At 41.3% G+C, this 19063-nt stretch overlaps 1 protein-coding gene across 3 annotated transcripts in view; it reads right to left on the reverse strand.

Moving 5' to 3' along the window:
- Nucleotides 1-19063, reverse strand: part of ARNT2 (aryl hydrocarbon receptor nuclear translocator 2) — a gene marked incomplete at its 5' end in the record, with an annotated part of 194123 nt that overhangs the window by 72663 nt on the left and 102397 nt on the right. For all 3 annotated transcript variants that reach the window (XM_082648668.1, XM_082648667.1, XM_082648666.1), the window contains 3 exons: nucleotides 12272-12357; nucleotides 12700-12765; nucleotides 15540-15642. In XM_082648668.1, coding sequence (XP_082504794.1) covers nucleotides 12272-12357; nucleotides 12700-12765; nucleotides 15540-15642 — 255 coding nt within the window. The remainder of the gene's footprint in view (nucleotides 1-12271; nucleotides 12358-12699; nucleotides 12766-15539; nucleotides 15643-19063) is intronic.

A 19063-nucleotide genomic window follows, 5' to 3' on the forward strand; every position in this document is an offset into this window, starting at 1 on the left:
ATTTCCTAAAAATGTCATTTTCTCTGATTATGAAAGTCATGTAAAATTTTGGAAAATGTAAGACTGAATAGAGAAGAAAAAGTAACCAATAATCTACTACACAGAAATAACAATGATTAATATTCTATGTACAATTTTTCAATGCATAGATACACTATTCATTTATAATTTAAAAATAAAATTGGGACCATGATGTTTATGTTGCATGACCTGTCTTTCTTTTTAACACTTCTTAGCACTTTGCTTCATTCTTAAATATCTTTTGAAAGCATGCCTGTTTAATGGTTGTCCAGTAGCCTATCATGTAGATGTTTCATGCTATTTTCAGCCAATTCTTTATTATTTAAATTTAGATATTTAGAATTTTAGAATTTGAAATTTAGAATAATTCAAGGTTTTCACAATTATAAATAATGTTTAACTATACAACACACACACATCTCTAATCAATTCCCTAAAATAACTTAATATACAGGAAGTACAATTCCTGTATATTAAGGAATGCGCGTTTTAAGGCATTTAATATATACTCGCAAGTTATTCTACAGAAGGTTTGTACTGATTTATATTCCCATCAGCAGAACATAAAAGTGTCCATTTTTCTAACCCTTACCAATACTGTGTGTTTTGTCTTTTTAATTTTTTGCTATTTGATAGGTAAGAGGAGATGGTATAAAATTATTTTAACTTGCGGTTCTGATTAACAGGAGGCTGAATTTTTTCCAGATGCTTAGTGTGTGTATGTATTCATATTTGTATATGTATTTAACACCCTGTTCATAGCTTTTGCTCATATCTCCCTATTAAGTTAAAATCTGCCTTGTGCTTTCTGGAACTATCCTAAGTAAGTTTAATTCCTCCTTCATATGACAGCCCCTTAAATACTTGAAGACAAAAGTCATGTCTCACTTTCTCCAAGATAAACACTTCTGGTTCCTTCAACCGTTTTTCCTGTGGCAAAGTTTCAAGGGCGGTCGTTGGAGAAAATGCATAACAAATCCTCCTGCCCCTGTGACCCTGTACCCTCCAGCACCCTCGGGTACAGAACTCCACGCGACTCCAGAAAAGCATGCCCCAAATCCTCCTGGCAGACTCTCCGGATGCAGTCACCTGCCTACACCTTGGGCATCAGCCTCCTTTCTCCTGCTCATCCATAAGGATACTGTGGGTTAGTTTGACCACGATGGTGGCATTTCCTGTGATGTGTAGGCCTGGCGCTCAAATGAAGTGGTAGAAAAAAGCACTTTGACGCCAGAAAAAGGAAGAGGAATTGCCTGGTATGATGAGAATGATGAGTTCAAATGAGGAAAGCATCAAGAAGGAGATGGCCCGCTTGTCCCGAGACGCTGCATTTGGCAGGACTGGGGCGTCTATGTAATGGGTCTCAGGAGCCCAGGAAGCCTCTCCTGACCCCGGGACAGTTAGGGACCTTTCCTCTGTCCCAGGGCTGACTACCTGCCCACTCTCTCCTGGAGTCACCTGTGCACGTGCTGGTCCCCCACTAACACATCTTCACGCTCCCTGAGGGATGGGCTATGTCTGGTGCCCGAGAGCCTTGCTCAGCAGATTGCACATATGAGGCCATCTCCTGTGCTCGGTGAACTGAGTCCCTGCTGGAAATCTCTCTCCAGGCTGCCCACATCCCTTTGTTCTTATTTGCTTCTCATTGGACAACCTTCCAGTACAAATCTGTTGTCTCAAGTACTGCCAAACCTCATAGATGCCCTGGACAATGGACATGGGCATCCATGCCAGTGGCGAGGAAACCCCAGGGCATCACAGAATCGCACCTGACTAACATGTCAGCTTCGGAGAACTCTTGCTGAGAACCTGCATCTGATCAGTTTGACAGCACTGTCTTGACAGTGGATCTACAAAGCTGAGGTCCAGGCTCTGGACACTTGTAAAGGGACTGGCGCCTTCTGAGTCCCTGTCCTCGAGTCCAGCCTTTAGGCAAACAATGGCTTGACAATGTTGTGCATTATGGTCTAAGTAGAAAAACATATACAAATAAGATATAAATATAAATAAAACTGATATATCTATATATCTGTGATATTTATATACATATGTCTCAAACATTAAACACTGCCAACTCATCACAAGATTAACATAAAACCTCACACTAAAGGCCTAATTACCTCAGTTCCTATTACCTAATGCATCATGTCTGGATATCAACAAAGATTTACAAGGTATGCTAAAAAGCAAAAAAAAAAACCTCACAGCCTGAAGAGACAACTAAACACCAGAACCAGACTCAGATACAACATGGATTTTGAAATTACTAGCCTGAGAATTTAAAATAACTATGATTAATATATTCAAAGTGTTAATGGAAGATGTAGACAACATCAAGAACAGTTGGGTCATGTAAGCAGAGAGATGGAAACTCTAAGAAAGAATCGAAGGGAAATGCTAGGAAAAAAAAAAACCACTGTAACAGAAATGAATGCCTTTGAAAGACTCATCAGTAGACTGGACATAGCCAAGGAGAGAATCAGTAAGCTTGAAGATGTGTCAATTGAAATTTCCAAAACTGAAATGTAAAGAGAAAAAAGAATAAAAAAACCCAGAACAGAATACCCCTAAACTGTAGTCCAATTTCAAAACATATACATGTAATTAGAATACCAAAAGGAGAAGAAAGAGAATGGAACAAAGGAAATATTTGAAGATATAATGTCTAAGGATTTTCCAAAATTAATGACAGACCCCAAACCACAGGCCCAAGAAGCTCAGAAAATACCAACCAGTACAAATAATGAAAAAAAAACAAACCACAAAAAAGACTAAGCAAACTACACTATCATATTCAAACTGCAGAAAACCAAAAACAAAGAGAAAAATCTTGAAAGAAGCCAGAAAAAAAGTCCCACACTACATATAGAAAAACAAGGATAAGAATTATGTGGACTTCTCATCAGAAACCATGCAAACAGGAAGAAAATGAAGTGAATATTTAAAGTGTGGAAAGAAAATAACCACCAACCTAAAATTCTATATCCAGTGAAATTATCCTTCAAGTGTGAAGGAGAAATAATGACTTTCTATGAAAAACAAAAATGGTGAGAATTCATCACCAGCAGAACTGTCCTGCAAGAAATGTTAAAAGAAGTTCTTCATGAAGAAGGAAATGATATAGTTCAGAAACTCAGATCTACACAAAGAAAGGAAGAGCATCAGAGAAGGAATAAATTAAGGTAAAATAAAATATTTTATTTTTATTATTCTCAACTGAGCTAATAGACTTTTGTTTGTTCAAAATAATAACAGTAACAGTGTACAGTTGACCCTTGAACAACATGGGGGCTAGGGATGCTGACACCCCACATAGTTGAAAATCCATGTATAACTTTTGGCTTCCCCAGAACTTAACTACTAATAGCCTACTGTTGACTGGGAGCCTTACTGATAACATAAACAGTCAATTAACATATTTTGTATGATATATGTATTATATATTGTATCTTTACAATAAAGTAAGCTAGAGAAAAGAAAATGTTACCAGGAGTCATAAGGAAAAAGAAAATACATTTACAGTACATATATGTATTTGCTGAAAAAAATCCACTTATAAGTGGATCCACGCAGTTCAAATCCACGTTGTTCAAGGGTCAACTGTATTGGGCAATGACAGCCTATGGATAAGTGAAGTGAATGAGGGCAACATGAAGACATGGGAAGGAGGAAGGAAGGACACTTAGCTATAAGGTACTTGCACTGCCCATGAAGTGGTATGATATTATTTAAAAGTGGATTTATGTTAGTTGTAAATGTATATTTCAAACTTGGGGCAAACAATAAAGATAATTTTAAAGAAATATAATTGATATGCCAAGAGAGAAGAGAAAATGAAATCATATAAAATGCTCAATGATGTCGGATAAACCGTATGTCCTGGAATTATTTTAGTAGGTTTCAGTAGTATTAACTGTACTTTCCTGCTTGTTCAGATTATTTCTGGTGAATCTTTGTCAACAGTTCCTTTTAAATACAGATCAATAAGTTCCAAAAACCTACCAGTTTTTGAATTCTTCAATGTAAAAATCCTTAAAATAAAGGCTGCCTCTTTAAAAGAAAAGAAAAAAAAGCCCTAAAAAAAGGAGCTCATAGCATGCAAATGAGGTATTGAACTGGCATGTTTTAGAATTAGACAGTTTGATCATAAAATGTTTGAATCAGATATAAAGTCAACACCATCTGGACTGAAAAATAAATAAATAAAATGCTCAATGAAAACTAGGGAAGGTGAAAGAGCAGGGAGAAAAAGAAGAAACAAAGAACAAATACAATGAATCAAAAACATGCTAGGTATTTTTCTAGATTCCACATATATGCATTAATATCCGATATTTGTTTTACTCTTTCTGGCTGACTTCACTCTCAGTTCAGTGCTCTGTGACAACCTAGATGGGTGGATTGGGGGGTGGGTGGGAGGGAGGTCCAAGAGGGAGGGGATATAGGTATACATATAGCTGATTCACTTCATTGTACAGCAGAAACTAACACAACATTGTAAAGCAATTATACTCCAATAAAAAATAAAAAAAATAAAAAAAGTAAACATTGAGCTAAATTTAAAAAAACATGTTAGGTATGAATCAAACTATATCAATAATCACATTAAATGTGAATGGTTTAAATACACCAAATAAAAGACAGATTGTTAGAATGGATTAAAAACACTAGACCCAACTATAGGTTGTCTGTAAGAAACTCGCTTTAAATATAAAGACAAAGTTCAAAAGTTAAAGGATAAGAAAGATATACCATGTTAACACTAATCCAAAGAAAGCTAGAGTAGCTATGTTAATTTCAGACAGAGCAGAATTCAGAGCAAGGAAAATTATCAGGGATAAAGAAGGGCACTACATGACAAAGGGGTCATTTCTTTAAGAAGACATAAAAACCCATAACCCGTATGAGCCAAACAGCAAAGCGTCAAGATATGTGAGGCAAAAACAAGAAACTGCAAGGAGAGATAGGCCGAGCCACTATTATAGTTGGAGACTTAAACACCCTTCTTTCAGTAACTGATCTATCAAGCAGGTAAATAATCCGTAAGGATATAGCTGTCCTCAACAGCACTATCAATCAACTTGATCTAATTGACATTTAAAGAATACTCCATTTAACAATAGCGAAATACACATTGTACTCAAGCTGACCTGGAACATTCATTGAGCCAGACTACTCTGGGGGCCATAAAGTGTCCACAAATGGTTTAACATTGTATATATTCTTTTAGCAACAGATTTATTGAGATATAATTCACATACCGTAAGATTCGCCATCTTAAAGTACACAATTCAGTGGTTTTTAGATTTGCAGAGTTGTGCAACTATTACTACTATCTAAATTTAGAACATTTTTGTCACCTTGAAAAGAAACACTATATCTATTAGCAGTCACTCCCAATTTTTCTCCACCTGGAGAAACCCAGAAACCATAACTCTACTTTTTGTTTCAATGGATTTGCCTATTCCAGATATTTCACATAAGTGGAATCATGAGTGGCCTTTTGCGTCTAACTTCTTTCACTCGGCATGATGTTTTCAAGGTTTGCCCATATTATAGCATGAATCACTACCTGCATTGCTTTTTATTGCTGAATACTATTTCATCATATGGATATACCACTTTTTATTTACCCACTGATGTACACATGTGATTTGTTTCCACATTTTGGTCACTGTGAATAATACTGCGATGAACATTCAGGTACAATTTTCTTTGTGAACATATGCTTTCAATTCTCTTGAACATATAGATATATATACCTAGGAGTGAAATCGCTGAGTCATATGGCAACTCTGTGTTTAACCTTTTGAGGAACTGCCAGACTGTTTTCCAAAGCAGCTGCACCATTTTACATCCCCACTGCAAAGTGTGAGGGTTCTAGTTGCTCCAAATCCTTACCAACACGTGTTATTGTCTGTCTATTTGAACCATCCTAGTGAGCGTAATAGGTATTTCATTGTGGTTTTGATTTGCATTTCTCTAATGACTTGAATACAATTATCATTTCAAATGTCACTCTGACTTTACAGAGTGCTCTGGGTGACAGATCATAGAAAGGATTTGTGAGGCTCCCACCACCTTTGCAGGATTGCTCTTTTTAGAAACCTTTGTTTCAAGTAGCAGGACTTTTTTTTTCAGTTACAATGATCACTATGTTCTAACTACAAAGGAAAATAAGACTATTTTCCTGTCTCTTTCTTTAAGAATGCATTTCTGGTGAAGTCAAGATGGCATACTAGGAGGACGCGTAATTCGCGTCTCCTCACAACTAGGGCATCTACCAGGTACCAGTGGGGGACCTAAGGACACCTAAGGGGATGGAGGGAACCCCAGCGACTGGCTTGCGGGATCTTGGTTCCCAGGCTGGAGGTCGGGCCCGAGCTCCTGTGGTGGGAGCTCTGAGTCCAAACCACTGGACTAACAGAGAACCTCAGACCCAGGGAATATCAATTGGAGTGAGGCCTCCTGGAGGTCCTCATCTCAGCACCAAGACCCAGCTCTATCCAACTGACTGTAAACTCGAGTGCTGGACATTTCAGGCCAAAAAACAAGTAAGACAGGAATACAGAACCACCCATTAAAAAAAAAAAAATGAAATGACAAAAACATTTGTTACAGACAAAGGAGCAAGGTAAAAACCTACAAGACCAAATAAATGAAGATGAAATAGGCAAACTACCTGAAAAATAATTCAGAGTAATGTTAGTAAAGATGATCCAAAATCTCGGAAACAGAATGGAGAAAATATAAGAAACATTTAACAAGGATCTAGAAGAACTAAAGCGCAAACAGTGATGAACAACACAATTACTGAAATTAAAAATACTCTAGAAGGAATCAATAACAGAATAACAGGCAGAAGAATGGAGAAGTGAGCTGGAAGATAAAATGGTGGAAATAACTGCTAGGGAGCAGAATAAAGAAAAAAGAATGAAAAGAATTGAGGACAGTCTCAGAGACCTCTGGGACAACATTAAATGCACCAACATTCAAATTATAGGGTTCTCAGAAGAAGAGAAAAAGAAAAGGTCTGAGAAAATACTTGAAGAGATTGTAGTCGAAAACTTCCCTAACATGGGAAAGGAAATAGTCAATCAAGTCCAGGAAGCACAGAGAGTACCATACAGGATAAATTCAAAGAGAAACATGCTGAGACATATATTAATCAAACTATCAAAAATTAAATACAAAGAAAAAATATTGAAAGCAGCAAGGGAAAAGCAACAAATAACATACAAGGGAATCCCCATAAGGTTAACAGCTGATCTTTCAGCAGAAACTCTGCAAGCCAGAAGGGAATGGCAGGACATATTTAAAATGATGAAAGGGAAAAACCTACAACCAGGATAACTCTACCCAGCAAGGATCTCATTCAGATTCGACGGAGAAATTAAAACCTTTACAGATAAGCAAAAGTTAAGAGAATTCAGCACCACCAACAAATGCTAAAGGAACTTTTCTAGGCAGAAAACACAAGAGAAGGAAAAGACCTATAATAACAAACCCAAAACAATCAAGAAAATGGTTTAGGAACATACGTATTGATAATTACCTTAAATGTAATTGGATGAAATGATCCAACCAAAAGATATAGACTGGCTGAATGGATACGAAAACAAGACCCATACATATGCTGTCTACAAGAGACCCACTTCAGACCTAGGGATACATACAGACTGAAAGTGAGGGGATGGAAAAAGATATTCCATGCAAATGGAAATCAAAAGAAAGCTGGAGTAGCAATTCTCATATCAGACAAAATAGCCTTTAAAATAAAGACTATTACAAGAGACAAAGAAGGACACTACATAATGGTCAAGGGATCAATCCAACCAGAAGATATAATAATTGTAAATATTTATGCACCCAACGTAGGAGCACCTCAATACATAAGGCAAATGCTAACAGCCATAAAAGGGGAAATCAACAGTAACACATTCATAGTAGGGGACTTTAACACCCCACTTTCAGCAATGGACAGATCATCCAAAATGAAAATAAATAAGGAAACACAAGCTTTAAATGATACATTAAAAAGACAGACTTAATTGATATTTATGGGACATTCCATCCAAAAACAACAGAATACACTTTCTTCTCAAGTGCTCATGGAACATTCTCCAGGATAGACCACATCTTGGGTCACAAATCAAGCCTTGGTAAATTTAAGAAAATTGAAATCGTATCAAGTATCTTTTCCAACCACAACACTATGAGACTAGGTATCAATTACAGGAAAAAAACTGTAAAAAATACAAACACATGGAGGTTAAACAATACCCTACTAAATAACCAAGAGATCACTGAAGAAATCAAAGAGGAAATAAAAAAATACCTAGAAACAAATGACAACAAAAACATGACGACCCAAAACCTATGGGATGCAGCAAAAGCAGTTCTAAGAGGGAAGTTTATAGCAATACAATCCTACTTCAAGAAACATCTCAAATAAACAACCTAACCTTACACCTAAAACAATTAGAGAAAGAAGAACAAAAAAACCCCAAAGTTAGCAGAAGTTAAGAAATCATAAAAATCAGATCAGAAATAAATAAAAAAGGAATGAAAGAAACAATAGCAAAGATCAATAAAACTAAAAGCTGGTTCTTTGAGAAGATAAACAAAATTGATAAACCATTAGCCAGACTCCTCAAGAAAAAAAGGGAGAAGACTCAAATCAACAGAATTAGAAATGAAAAAAGAGAAGTAACAACTGACACTGCAGAAATACAAAGGATCGTGAGAGATTACTACAAGCAACTATATGCCAATAAAACGGACAACCTGGAAGAAATGGACAAATTCTTAGAAAAGCACAACCTTCCGAGACTGAACCAGGAAGAAAGAGAAAATATAAACAGACCAACCACAAGCACTGAAATTAAAACTGTGATTAAAAATCTTCCAACAAACAAAAGCCCAGGACCAGATAGCTTCAGTGGTGAATTCTATCAAACATTTAGAGAAGAGCTAACACCTATCCTTCTCAAACTCCTCCAAAACATAGCAGAGGGAGCAACACTCCCAAACTCATTCTACAAGGCCACCATCACCCTGATACCAAAACCAGGCAAAGATGTCACAAAAAAAGAAAACTACAGGCCAATATCTCTGATGAAAATAAATGCAAAAATCTTCAGCAAAATACTAGCAAACAGAATCCAACAGCACATGAAAAGGATCATACACCATGATCAAGTGGGGTTTATCCCAGGAATGCAAGGATTCTTCAATATATGCAAATCAATCAATGTGATACACCATATTAACAAATTGAAGGATAAAAACCATATGATAATCTCTATAGACACAGAAAAAGCTTTTGACAAATTCAACACCCATTTATGATTAAAAACTCTCCAGAAAGTAGGCACGGAGGGAACCTACCTCAACATAATAAAGGCCATATATGACAAACTCACAGCCAACATCGTTCTCAATGGTGAAAAACTGACTAAGATCAGGAACAAGACAAGGTTGCCCACTCTCACCACTATTATTCAACATACTTTTGGAAGTTTTAGCCACAGCAATCAGAGAAGAAAAAGAAATAAAAGGAATCCAAATTGGAAAAGAAGTAAAACTGTCACTGTTTGCAGATGACACAATACTATACATAGAGTATCCTAAAGATGCTACCAAAAGACTACTAGAGCTAATCAATGAATTTGGTAGAGTAGCAGGATACAGAATTAATACACAGAAATCTCTTGCATTCCTATACACTAATGATGAAAAATCTGAAAGAGAAATTAAAGAAACACTCCAATTTACCACTGCAACAAAAAGAATAAAATACTTAGGAATAAACCTACCTAAGGAGACAAAAGACCTGTATGCATTAAACTATAAAACACTGATGAAATAAATTAAAGATGATACAAGCAGATGGAGAGATATACTATGTTCTTGGATTGGAAGAATCAACATTGTGAAAATGACTCTACTACCCAAAGCAATCTACAGATTCAATGCAATCCCTATCAAACTACCACTGGCATTCTTCACAGAACTAGAACAAAAAATTGCACAATTTGTATGGAAACACAAAAGACCCTGAATAGCCAAAACAATCTTGAGAAAGAAAAACGGAGCTGGAGGAATCAGGCCCCCTGACTTCAGACTATACTACAAAGCTACAGTAATCAAGACAGTAAGGTACTGGCATAAAAACAGAAATATAGATCAATGGAACTGGATAGAAAGCCCATAAATAAACCCACACACATATGGTCACCTTATCTTTGATAAAGGAGGCAAGAGTATACAATGGAGAAAAGACAGCCTCTTCAATAAATGGTGCTGGGAAAACTGGATAGCTACATGTAAAAGAATGAAATTAGAACACTTCCTAACACCATACACAAAAATAAACTCAAAATGGATTAAAGACCTAAATGTAAGGCCAGACACTATCAAACTCTTAGAGGAAAACAAAGGCAGAACACTCTATGACATACATCACAGCAAGATCCTTTTTGAGCCATCTCCTAGAGAAATGGAAATAAAAACAAAAATAAACAAATGGGGCTTAATGAAACTTCAAAGCTTTTGCACAGCAAAGGAAACCATAAAAAGATGAAAAGACAACCCTCAGAATGGTAGAAAATATTTGCAAACGAAGCAACTGACAAAGGATTAATCTCCAAAATATACAAGCAGCTTATGCAACTCAGTATCAAAAAAAAAAAACAGCCCAATCCAAAAATGGGCAGAAGACCTAAATAGACATTTCTCCAAAGAAGATATACAGACTGCCAACAAACACATGAAAGAATGCTCAACATTACTAATCATTACAGAAATGCAAATCAAAACTACAATGAGGTATCACCTCACACTGGTCAGAATGAGCATCATCAAAAAATCTACAAACAATAAATGCTGGAGAGGGTGTGGAGAAAAGGGAACCCTCTTGCACTGTTGGTGGGAATGTAAATTGATACAGCCACTATGGAGAACAGTATGGAGGTTCCTTAAAGAACTAAAAATAGAATTACCATATGACCCAGCAATCCCACTACTGGGCATATACCCAGAGAAAACCAGAATTCAAAACCACACATGCACCCCAATGTTCATTGCAGCACTATTTACAATTGCCAGATCATGGAAGCAACCTAAATGCCCATTGACAGATGAACGGATAAAGAAGATGTGGTACATATATACAATGGAATATTACTCAGCCATAAAAAGAAACAAAATTGGGTCATTTGTAGAGACGTGGATGCATCTAGAGACTGTCATACAGAGTGAAGTAAGTCAGAAAGAGAAAAAGAAATATGGTATATTAACGCATATATGTGAAACCTAGAAAATGGAACCGATGAACCGGTTTGCAGAGCAGAAATTGAGACACAGAAGTAGAGAAAAAACGTATGGACACCAAGCGGGGAAAGCGGCAGGGGGTGGTGGTGGTGGTGTGATGAATTGGGAGATTGGGATTGACATATATACACTGATGTGTATGAAATGGATGACTAATAAGAAAACAAACAAATAAATAAATAAACATTTAAAAAAAAAACCCAAAAGAGTCAGGTACCACATTGTTCATTGCAGCACTATTTACAATAGCCAGGACATGGAAGCAACCTAAGTGTCCATCGACAGATGAATGGATAAAGAAGATGTGGCACATATATGCAGTGGAATATTACTCAGCCATAAAAAGAAATGAAATTGAGTTATTTGTAGTTAGGTGGATGGACCTCGAGTGTGTCATACAGAGTGAAGTAAATCAGAAAGAGAAAAACAAATACCATATGCTAACACACATATATGGAATCTAAAAAAAAAAATGGTTCTGATGAACCTAGGGGCAGGACGGGAATAAAGACACAGACGTAGAGAATGGATTTGAGGACACGGGGTGGGGGAAGGGTAAGCTGGGACAAAGTGAAAGAGTAGCATTGACATATATACACTACCAAATGTAAAATAGATAGCTAGTGGGAAGCAGCTGCATGGCACAGGGAGATCAGCTTGGTCTTTTGTGACCACCTAGAGGAGCGGGATAAGGAGGGTGGGAGGGAGATGCAAGAGGGAGGGGATGTGGGAATATATGTATGCATATAGCTGATTCACTTTGTTATACAGCAGAAACTAACACAACACTGTAAAGCAATTATACTCCAATAAAGATGTTAAAAAAAACAAAAAAAGAATGCATTTCTAACAGGATACCATGGTGAGGTGAACTAACATGAGATCCCCTGGGAATGAATATGCAGGTTCTGCCTACCTGCTGGAGGCCAAGCCTTGATGTAGCCTGTGCAGTGGACCACAGCATACTGGGCTTCTCCTTCTTTCACAGGGCCAAGGCCATTCCTAGAGAAAGAACTTCTGTGAGCTTGTTTTCGACATCTGGGGGTGAGGCAAGGATGTCCATGACTCTTTTGGTATCTAAGTTACTGGGTTCTCCTGTCGTCCTTGTGGTTTTCAATCCTGACTTCCCACCATCCTGTTTTCCCTCCTCCTACATGGTCTGAATATGCAAAACAAATCCACCCAACTCCCTTTCTCATCTCAACCACTGCAACCCTGATGTGCGGGTCTCTTGGTGCTCTCCAAGGCTAAGCCCCGTCTTCAAGTCCGGCTACTCCTTAGCTTAGTGCATTTAAGCTATCTACCAGCACAGCCCCCAAACATACATCAGAAAGGCTTACTGACCTGAACCTTTTCCTCATGGTGGTTATTCTGTTTAGAGGAAGGTGGTCCAAAGGAGCATTTCCACACCTAAGATTTGATAAATATATTAGAGTGAGTGAAGACCTAGGCAAGTTTATAAAGCACATAGTGCTGCAGGCAAGTATATGGGCCTTATCTAATGCGAGCACCCTGTAGCCAAGTTCTTTCCAAAGTGCAGAAGCAGGGTTGCATGCCTGTGAATTCTGATTGCCACTGAAGGCAAGAGCCATTCTGCACTGCACATGGAAATTGCCTCAGGGCCCAGCGCAGGAGCCGCAGACATCCAGAAAGACACTAGGAGGATCCTGGCCATGCTCCGTCCTGCAGATCATTTCAGTGTAACTTGGTGGCTTTCAGGAAACAAGGGAAGAGGGTGATGACAGCAACAGTGTCTCTTCAGGCCCGAGCAGAGGCATCAACTCAAAACAGATGTTGCCAAACAGAAGCATCTTCTCAGGCTTTAGCTTCACAGTGTGGAAACTGCCTCCTCCCCTGCAATGTTCTGGCACTAGGAATAAGCAGACAGCTGCAAGCCTGCGGATGGCAAAGGTCAGAGTGGGGACAGGGAGGGATGAGTCTGGAATCAGGGCTTTCTGGGGTCCTTCTCTGGGAGGCAGGGGACGTGAGGCGTCCCACTGCCCACTCTGGTAGCACCTTTTCTGCCTTCTCCATAACTCTCTCAGCATCCAGGCTCTGCATGTCCAAAGCCTGCACTGTGGTCAACCTCTGACCTGTGCTCTCAGGACGTCCACTCTTTACATGCGCTTCCACTTCCCAGCTACATAGCAGGTAATGCCCTGGATGTCTCAGTATTCAATACAACAAAGGTAAGAGTCCAGGTATATACTCTGAGACCTGGGATGGCTGCCAGCACGAGCGTATTTTCACAGCAGGTCAATCTAAGACATTGCTGCCTGGGGATGCCCAGTGTCTTCCTGAAACTAAGCTGCTTTATTTGGAGGCGAAGGCCATGCTCTCAGCAGATGGCAGTGCTGCACACCTTACAGGTAAATCCAGGTAGTGTGGGTCTGGTACTGGGAAAAGCTACCTAGAGCATGTCTTGAGAGGCACCAGGGCAGGAAGCGGACCGCCTGAATCTGGTCGACAGGGCAGTGCTAATGGCACTGGAGGCTACTCAGGAATGGTGAACTTGATGCTTCCAATAAATTCATTCACAAGGCAACTGCTTAGATGGTGCAATTAAGAATTCACATTGCTGGTGCTAGACTGAATGTCCATCAAGCTAGGATGGGCCAAAGCACTGTGGAAAGCCCTTGCTGTGTCGGACTACATTAACTGATGGCATTCTGTCCCTGGGTGGACACTAACGCATGTGAGTCGAGCCCCCCAGCTTGCCCCTGAAGGCTGAACAGAGAGAAGGCAGTCTGCGCAGACTCAGTGCTAAATCACAAGGAGATGCTCGTGTATTGTCACTCCAACACCGCCTTATGACCTGAGGCAGGCTGTGAAGGGGATTCCATCCGTGTCTTCTGGAAGCATTCCAAATGCTCAGCCTGGAGAGGAGCCGACTGGGAGGAAAGCACAGCCATACTCAAGTCCTCTGCCGGTTCTCAGGACTCAGCTAGAGGTTAGAGAGGCAGGTCTCCCCTCAACAAAGGCAACCTGTGATCTGAGATGGCCTAGCCCATAGATTAACAGTTTTTGTTTAAGAAGTAGAGTTGCTTTTGGGCTTCCCTGGTGGCGCAGTGGTTGAGAGTCCGCCTGCCGATGCAGGGGACACGGGTTCGTGCCCCGGTCCAGGAGGGTCCCACATGCCGCGGAGCGGCTGGGCCCGTGAGCCATGGCCACTGAGCCTGCGCGTCTGGAGCCTGTGCTCCGCAACGGGAGAGGCCACAACAGTGAGAGGCCCGCGTACCGCAAAAAAAAAAAAAAAAAAAAAAAAAAGAAGTAGAGTTGCTTTAAAAGGTGACTTTGAATTAGTGAAAATATAGACTTATTTTAAACATCGATTGTCTGTAACTTCATAGTTCCCAACAGATGCTCAAGTGGTAAGTCCCCGTCCCAGAAGCAAACCACTGGAGGAAGGTGACGGTAGTGAGTGGCTCCACTGTGCCCGGCCCTGAGATCGGAGCATCGGGAAGCTTGGCAGGGGCGGGGAGGAGGTTGGAGAGGGCAGGAGGCGCTGGAGCTGCATCAGGATTGGTGTGGACTTGGGTGGCCTTGTCGGGAAAAGTGCTCAAGAAGAGCCTGGGAGAGCACGTGCCCGGGCCAGCGGGGACCGACTTCTTTCCTGGAGGAGAGGAGGACGCCCGCCTCGCTCACCTGCCTGCAGTTCCAGCTGCCGCTGCTTCTCCCTCTGGGGTCCTGTGATGGATCCTCAGTCCTCGTATCTGGAAATCAGCAGCAGCATCTGGCAGTGGACCACGCCTTCCTCCTGGAAACTTCCTTCTCCCTCTCTTGTTCCCTGCCACCTGCCCAGCTGCTCCTTCTCAGTCTCTGCCGGTTCTTCCTCGCCTCCCTGGTGCAGGGGTGGCCTGAGCTCAGAGCTCTTCTCTAGCAACACTCATTTCCCAGGTGATCTCATGCGGTCTCGGGGCTTTAGATACACCTCACTGTCGTCAATCCCTGACTCTATGTCTTCAGCCCCAAACTCTCCCGTGAATTCCTGAACTATATGTCCAACTGTCGACTCATCTTCTCCATTTACAGGTGAGACAGACCAAGAAGGAGGAGGCTTACATGCTGCAGTCAGATGACATCACCAGAGCGAAGGTGTGATCTTACAGCCCATCAGGACTCTCAGCGGAGGTGAGAAGGGAGCAACCCCATCAGAGCCCAGCCCACTGTTCCCCCAAACAGACCTCATCCTGCAGATGAAGGACCTCCGGGAGCCCATGCACATCCTCATGGATGACTGCTGCCCTTCCTTCTTGACCGTCCCAGTCTTCAGGTCCAAGATCCGGCCTGAGAGAGAGAGAGAGAAAAGGACATTTGCATAAGTCTCTGCCTTTGATTGGGGTGGGGGGTGCAGGTGCAGGGAGAGCTCTGCAAATGAAAACACAGGGGGCAACACAAATCGCAAGTCGTTTGTTTCTTGGAATTCCCAACATTCTTTAAGCAATGAAATCCACACAAATCAAATGCCTTGTTTTCTTCAAAGAGTGGTCCACACTTGCTGCCTCTGCATTGTTCAAGTCCATCACCACCAGTCCCTCCAATTCGGCTTTCTCCCCCACTGCTTCATGGAAGCGGCATTCACCAAGGTCACCAACAACTTTCTTATTGCTAAATCCAAAACGCGTTCTCTCTTTGACTCATCTGACTGCTTGGCAGAACTTTACTCAACGGCACAATTATTCTCAAAAATCCCCCCTCTCCTTGGCTTCTGACAAGCACTCTCCACTCTCCTCGTGTCTGCCCCTTCATCCCCCAGGGGCTCCAACCTCAGCCATCTTCTCTTCTTGTTCTATGCATCCCCTATGCGATTTTATCCACTCCGAGGTTTTCATGATCACCTCTATCCTAATGACCCTACGTCTACAACCCCAGCACCAAGATCTAAACCACCAGCAGCTGACTGTATACCTCGAAGGCAGCATCACCCACTTCTCCCCAGATACGCGCAAAAGCTTCTCCATCCAACGGCAATCAAAGCCAGAATTCTAGATGTCATCTTACCTTCCTCTCCCTCGCCTCCCGCACACTCAGTCGGTCCATCTCGTCTGGCTCATCATTCCTCGAGGGAGACTCACTCACTTCCAACCCCCAGCATCCTCTCTCCTCAGTCCACCTTTCACACAGCTGACAGCTGTCTAGACAACACGCATCTGACTGTGCCCGTCCTGGCTTAAAACTGCATTGCTATATGGTAGGTCCCTGTTGATTATCTATTTTATATATAGGAGTGTGTATAGCACAGGGGACTCTACTCAATACTCTTGTAATAACCTATACGGGAAAAGAATCTGAAAAAGAATATATATATATATATGTATGTATATGTATAACTGAATCACTTCGCTGCACACCTGAAACTAACACAACATTGTAAATCAACTAAACTCCAATATAAAATAAAAATTTTTTAAAAACTGCATTGCTTACAGGAGGTCCTTACAGAGTCCATGATTTGAGCCCTGCCTGCCACTCAACCTCATTTCCCCTACACTTCCTGGTACCCTGTCCAAGAGAAACATACTAAGAGCCATCTATGTAATTTTAAATGTTCTAGCAGGAGCATTTTTAAAAAGTTAAAAGAAGCAGGTAAAATTACTTTTAATAATATATCCAAAACATTATCCTTTCAACATGTAATCCCTGCAAACATTACTAATGGGATAGTCCACATTTTCTCATACTAAGTCTTAGAAATTGGTGTGTATTTTACATGTAGAGCATATCTCAATTCCGACGGGCCCCGTTTCGGGTGCTTAGTAACCATATGTGGTTAGAGGCTTCCCTGCAGTACAGAGAGCAGCTCTGGACCGTGGCCCCATCAAAGCGCTCACCAGGCAGGCATATCTATAAGTGCCTTGTGCCCTCACACATTTGCAGATATGGTCCTTTCTGCCAGAAATTCTCTCTCTGTTCCACATGAACTGTCATCCCGGTGAACTGTTACTCATCCTTCAGCACCAGTTCACATGTCACAACCTCGGGGAAATCTTTTCTAAGTTCTTCAGGCAGAGCTTCATGTCCTTTTCTTCCTTCCTCTCCCTTCCTCCCTCTCTCCCTCCCTTCCTCCTTCATTCCTTCCTTCAGTATTTATCAAATGCTTTTCATGAGACAGGCATCTTGTGAGGCTCAGGGGATGCACATATGTGCAAGATCATGTCTACCACCATGTCTGGTGGAAGAAACAGACATTTATAACACTTTCCACATTGTATCGTAATGATTTAATGACATGTCCATTTTCCTTGACCTTGAGCTCTGTATCTTGAAGAAAGGAATCAAGTTTAAAATGTTGTGTCCTAGCACCACTTATGGTGTCTGATTCAGTGTACAATCAGCCCTCCGTATTTCATGGGTTCTGCATTCCCAGATTCAACCAACCATGGATGGGAAATATTGGGGGAAAAATTCCAGAAATTTCCAAAAAGCGAAACTTGAATTAACTATTTACATAGCATTTATATTGTTATTACATATAGGTGTTACAAGTAATCTAGAGATGATTTAAAGTATATAGAAAGGGGACTTCCCTGGCAGTCCAGTGGTTAGGACCCCACGCTTCCAATGCAGGAGATGTGGGTTCGATCCCTGGTCGGGGAACTAAGATCCACATGCAAATACTACACTGCTTTATATAAGAGACCTGAGCATCCGTGGACTTTGGTATCTGTGGCGGGTGCTGGAACTAATCTGCATGGATACGGAGGCTCGACTGTATACGCTTGCTAGTTGAACTGAGTTGTTTTTACCCATCCATAAGAGGACTTTTCAACACAATTGGCATTAAGTAACATGCTAGTATAAATGGATTGTTACCTCCTTGTTTCCCTGTCCCTACGTTAAAACACACACGCATCTGCACCCATCACCCGCTGTGCTCTCATCTCAGAGGAAGAAATGCTGAATCTCAGTGCGGCCGCCCCACCCACAATGGGCTTTGTTCCATCAGCCAGAGCCCTCCAACCCAGTTATTTCTAACGTCTCCCCTCCCTACCATCTGCTCCTTCCAGTATTCAAACATCATCAAGTATCTTTCATCTTCGCTGTCTCAGGGTGGGGTGGGAACAAATAACAAATCCTTCTTGTAAGTTCCCATCCTGTCCCCCAACTTCTGAAGTTCCCATCCTCCCCCTAACCCCCGCAGTCAGAGCATCCTGTCCACGTGCACCGTCTCCCGCCCCGCTCCTCCTGATGGCTTGGCTCCTCCCTGCACTCTGCCTTCTCTACAGCTCACAAGGCTGCTCCAGCCTAGACCACAGGGTCCCTGTTTGTTGCCACATTCAAAACACACTATTCAGTCGCTCTTGCTTTCATCCCTGACCTTGACCAGTCCCTCCTCCTTGGAACATTCTTACCCCGGGACACCACTTTCTCCTGCTTCTCCTTTGCTGGTTCTCAGCCCTTGTGGCGGCTCTTTCTCCTCAGCCCAGCCTGGCACTCCTGGGGTGTGGGAGGGTTGGTCCTTTTCTCTCTCACTCTCCCCAGGACCCTCTAGTAATGTTCTGGCTCCCCTACGCCCTACATGCCGATGACACCAAGATGTCATCTCCAGCCAGACCTCTGGGAAGCTCCTCTGTGTCCAACTGTCTCTTGGGCATCTCAGACACCTTAAACTCCACAGGTCCAAAACCAAATCCGTCCTCCTGTCCAAAGCAGCCAGAGCTGCCTTTTCCGTAGTTCCCTGCCTTGGTCGTTGGCACTACCACTACTC

This window comes from Grampus griseus (assembly GCF_964374135.1).
Source record: "Grampus griseus genome assembly, chromosome: 2".
Taxonomy (NCBI): domain Eukaryota; kingdom Metazoa; phylum Chordata; class Mammalia; order Artiodactyla; family Delphinidae; genus Grampus; species Grampus griseus.